Source organism: Octopus bimaculoides, chromosome 13 (genome assembly GCF_001194135.2).
Source record: "Octopus bimaculoides isolate UCB-OBI-ISO-001 chromosome 13, ASM119413v2, whole genome shotgun sequence".
Classification (NCBI taxonomy): domain Eukaryota; kingdom Metazoa; phylum Mollusca; class Cephalopoda; order Octopoda; family Octopodidae; genus Octopus; species Octopus bimaculoides.
Genome location: NC_068993.1, coordinates 53,326,856 through 53,331,738, shown reverse-complemented (window position 1 = coordinate 53,331,738; position 4,883 = coordinate 53,326,856). Strand labels below are relative to the sequence as shown.

Genomic DNA, 4,883 nt, shown 5'->3' with positions numbered 1-4,883 from the left:
GGGGGGGGTATGTGCGCATGTGCATGTGTGTGTGCGTATGCACACACCTTTGTTTTGACATTGTGTTATAAACAAGCATCACAGTCATAAAGGTGGTATTGTTCATTTCCAATCTTTCGCAGAAAACATATCTAGATACTGAGAAATATTACATTACCTGGAAACAGGTGAGAGTTGATAACAATAAGGGCATCCAGTCATAGAAAATCTACCTCAATAAATTCAGACTGATCCATGCAAGAATGGAAAAATGGATGTTAAATGATGATGATGATGAATAAAGATAAAAAAACAGTAATGGAAATTTGACTGACCTTTCAGTTTGAGTTGATGAAATGATAATGGAAATTCTATCGATAGTGTTTTGTTAAGGCAAACAGATTAACTGAAACCCTAATTATTAATTTATGTTGATAAAATAATGATGAAAATTCTATTGATTCTTAGTTTGTGTAAACTTCAATATTTCCATCTGGAATAAAACTCTTTAACTTCAATTCACCTTCTATGCCTATCCTCACCTGTGGTCATGAATGTTGGATAATGACTGAAAGAGTACAGTTGTGAATATAAGCTGACGACATGGGTTCTGCCAAACGATCCCCTGGGTGACGTCGCTCAACAGGGTGCGGAACTCAGAGACCAGGGAGTCTCTCCAGGTGGAGCCACTACAGCTGTGCATTGAGAGGTCACAGCTCTGGTTCCATGGACATGGGATTAGAATGTCACAGGAAAGAATCCCATGATAGATTCTTCAAGCTGGATCAACCACCAGGAGACCCAGAATGAGATGGTTCGATAATATCCATAGTCCTAGGTGGTTATGCCTGGGAGTCCAGCTGGAAAGTGCAATGATGGTTGTTTTTGATAGGACCCTATGGAAGAGGAGCCTGAGAACTCTACTTCCATGACCCTTTCAGGAATAATGAGCAGACAAGATGGATGGATAAAATATCAATGTTTCAGTTATTATATATTAAATATTCTAGTAAATGGCATTCATCTTTTCAAGGTTATGGTGAGATAAATGTTGAAAAATATATGCTAGAAATAACTAACAGAGATTAAATTGTGTAAATACATCGATAAAACATGTTCAAGTATGTAAATATATACTGATAAGAGAGTGGTTTCAAGTGCTTAATTTTACTGATAAGATGATAATTTATATAAATATATCTACTGTGATTGTGTAATTCATAAATGTTTTTGAGATTATGAGGTGATTTTTAAGTGCCATTGCTAAGTTTCACATTATGAAAAAAAGAGAGAAACCTTCTTTCAGATAGGGTAAGGAACATTACCAAATGATTTAGCAGCTATTCCTGATAATATGGTGAAGAAACACAAAGACACCTGCATCAGGTTTGAACTCTCGACTTATGACCAGATAGTCCAATACTTTATTTCTCAACATTCATTCTTTAATTTTTTTTTTTCATGAACCCCAGAGCCCATAAAGTTGAAGCTTGATCTGGTTTCCATAGCATTTAAGTTACTGGGGTTACAAAAGCCCCTGCTGAACAGTCTGTCGCTGAGTCAATTACCCCAGCTGATGTTGGAATTCATTTACAGCTGAGCAGACTGAAGCAACGTAAAATGAAGTGTTTTGCTCAAGAACACTTGATCCGGGAATCAAAACTATGACCCTACGATAGTGAGGGCAACACCCAAACCACTGGACCCTGTTCCTTCACAGAACTTTACTTCTACCAATTCTACCAATGCTTACTTGTCACATGTAGATTCTATCACTTGAGCACCTGGGGCATCTTTTTTAATAGGACGACATGATTCATCGATATCTTTGAGAGGATAAGCAGATTCATAGACCACTGTCTGGTTATTCTACAAAGAAATAGATATAAAAATGTTATACAAAATATTTTGAAAATGTAAGAAAAATAAGAAACTGTATCAAAATGTTCCCAAACTAGTTCTGTAGCATGCCAACAGATGGCAGTACACGGTTGGGTGTACAGTGAAAGCTGGCAGAGACTTTCATGAGGCAATGTGCCAAATAACACCGTTGTGTTTACTTTGCAAGTGGTGAAATTTGTGTTTTTTGTGATCAGTGGCACATAAATAGCACCATTTGAGCATAATCGTTACCAGTGGCACGTGAAAAGAAATTCGAGCGAGGTCGTTGCCAGTGCCACCAGACTGGCTCCTGTGCAGGTGGCACATAAAATACACCATTTTGAGCGTGGCCATTGCCAGTACAGCCTGACTGGCCTTTGTGCCGGTGGAACGTAAAAGCACCCACTACACTCTCGGAGTGGTTGGCATTAGGAAGGGCATCCAGCTGTAGAAACTCTGCCAGATCAGATTGGAACCTGGTGTAGCCATCTGGTTCGCCAGTCCTCAGTCAAATCATCCAACCCATGCAAGCATGGAAAGCAGACGTTAAATGATGATGATGATGATGACAACAACAAAAATGGTGTGCAAATAAGTCAGATAAAAATAAAAGGGTAACCTTTTGTAGCCATTGTAATGTAGAACACGTATCTCCACCACGGCATCCCAGACTCTCACCAGTACAGTCAATCACTTCCTGTACGGATAATTCAGGGGCAGATATATTCTTCATAATGGCACACATACTCTCCATTGTCTCAACACAGCTGAATGCCCTGCATCAATGGAAACATTACAAGAATCTCAGAACAATTAACATCAACATAAATACAAAAATCTAAACAAAAAATGGTTCAAAAGAGAAAAAGCAGAAAACTCCACTTTAACTCTTCAGGTTTTAACCGTTAATATTCATATTATTCTGTCAAATGTAATGCATATTTATTCACATTTTTAGAATTAGTCATGCGCTGTCTTACAGACTTCTGATTTTTATGAGACAACTGTTAGTTTTTAGAATAATATTGTCGGGTGGGAGGGGGGGCAGATATGGCCAGTATGGATACAGAACAGGATATTTTGGCCGGATACAGCCAGTTTAAATGGTAAAGTGTAAAACCAGCTCAAATAGTCTACCTGTTTTATGTTCAAACTGGCCAGATCTGGCCGTTCACACCTACCCTACAATGTCATTGTAAAAATAAACAAACATGCCATTGAAATCTCAAAGGTACAAGATAATGCATGATTTAATCAAAACAATCATCATCATCATTAATCTTCATTTAACATCAGTTTTCCATGCTGGCATGGGTTGGACGGTTTGACCAGAACCAGCAAGTATGTTAGGTGATGTCAGTGGTCACCAGTTGTAACGGTAGTTGTGATGGTATATGTTGAGTGTTGGTAGTTAGCGATTGTAATGGGTGTTGCTGTTGCAGATGTGCAAGATGAAAGAAGAACAGTGATCAAAGTTGATGTTGACTTCAAATTTATTTATTTACTGTTGCTTAATATTATGCCATGCCTCAACAGGCAAGGTGTGTGTAATAATATAAGTGGAAAAGCATGCCAGGTTAAGGAAGTTAATTTCTTCTTATATAAGTGTGTACACATCTGTAATTCTAACAGTAAGAAAGATAGAGACAGAGTGATGTTGTAGAGAAAAGAAGGTGAGCTAGTGAAAGTTAGAGAGTCAAGGGATGTTGTGTCTCATAGTAGCTGATTGTAAGTTTCTTTCTCCCTCTGGCCATTTGTCTCAAATGGCTGTCTGCTTGTGGCCATCTCCAGCTGGTCTCTATTCACTAATTTTTGCTTGGGAATCTTCTGTATGTATAACTATCACAAGATAACGAGAAAGAGAGACATACTGTTATCCAAACAATGGGTATTTTGGAAGGTCTATTGTTTTGTTAATTTCACTCTCTATCGAAAACAAAAGGTTAGCAGGGGTCAAGTGGCAAAAACATAATTCAACTTGGTAGAGCCATATGCTAAATGTAACTTGCTGTCACTATTGTTTTTCTGTGAGAAAAGTGCTGTTGAACTCTTATGATGGTGATGATAGTGACAGTGGTGGTGGCGGTGGTACAAACAACAGCAAAGACAATAATCACTTGAGCATTTCTTTACCAACAAGCTCCACATGATCCCTGATTCTTCACTTTTGTGACGGCTTTGGATTTCCTCCTGGAATGAGAAAAGGATAAATCATATACCATATGCAATAATTGTATATACCATATACAACAATTAACGAGGCACCCATTTTCCAAGTTTAGGAAATTTTCCAGTTGTTGAAGATGATGATGAACAGCTATATGGTTTGAACTAAGCTTTATTGCCAATTTTTCAACTGATAATGCAGGATTTTCTTCAAGTAATGCCTCAAGGAGCTTATCATCAAACTCAACTGGACATCCTATTCAATCTTCATCTTCAAGGCTGAAATCTCCACTTTTGAATTTTGCAAACCATCTGCTGCAAGTTCTTTCATTTAAGCATTCTTTCACATAAACTGAGTGTATGTTTCGAGTCGCTTCGGCTGCAGAGTTTCCATTTTTGTACTCATAAAGCATTATGTGCCTTAAATGCTCTTTGAATACTTCCAGGTTAGAAAGGGTTTTAATCAAAGAAATTTTAATTCTATTATTCTGTAAAATAATATTTAAATTAGTTTAAATGTACACAAATGCATAAAAATAATTTTTTGAATTCCATTAGACATTCTAAAATACTATTAAATTTCATTCAATTTTAAAAAAGGTAAAATCAGACTGAACTTATGGGATGATCTGATACAATATACAGATATACAATATACAACATACAGATATACAATAGACAACATACAGATATACAATAGACAACATACAGATATACAATAGATAACATACAGATATACAATAGACAACATACAGATATACAATAGACAACATACAGATATACAATAGACAACATACAGATATACAATAGACAACATACAGATATACAATAGACAACATACAGATATACAATAGACA

General features: G+C 36.7%; 1 protein-coding gene across 1 annotated transcript in view; it reads right to left on the bottom strand.

Annotated features, from left to right (window-relative positions):
* The window catches only part of LOC106881063 (cathepsin O), a 19,642-nt gene that overhangs the window by 6,972 nt on the left and 7,787 nt on the right, over positions 1–4,883 (bottom strand). Inside the window, exons 4-6 of the mRNA XM_014931275.2 lie at positions 3,994–4,050; positions 2,480–2,636; positions 1,733–1,848 (exon numbers count right to left, since the gene is read on the bottom strand). Coding sequence (XP_014786761.1) covers positions 1,733–1,848; positions 2,480–2,636; positions 3,994–4,050 — 330 coding nt within the window. The remainder of the gene's footprint in view (positions 1–1,732; positions 1,849–2,479; positions 2,637–3,993; positions 4,051–4,883) is intronic.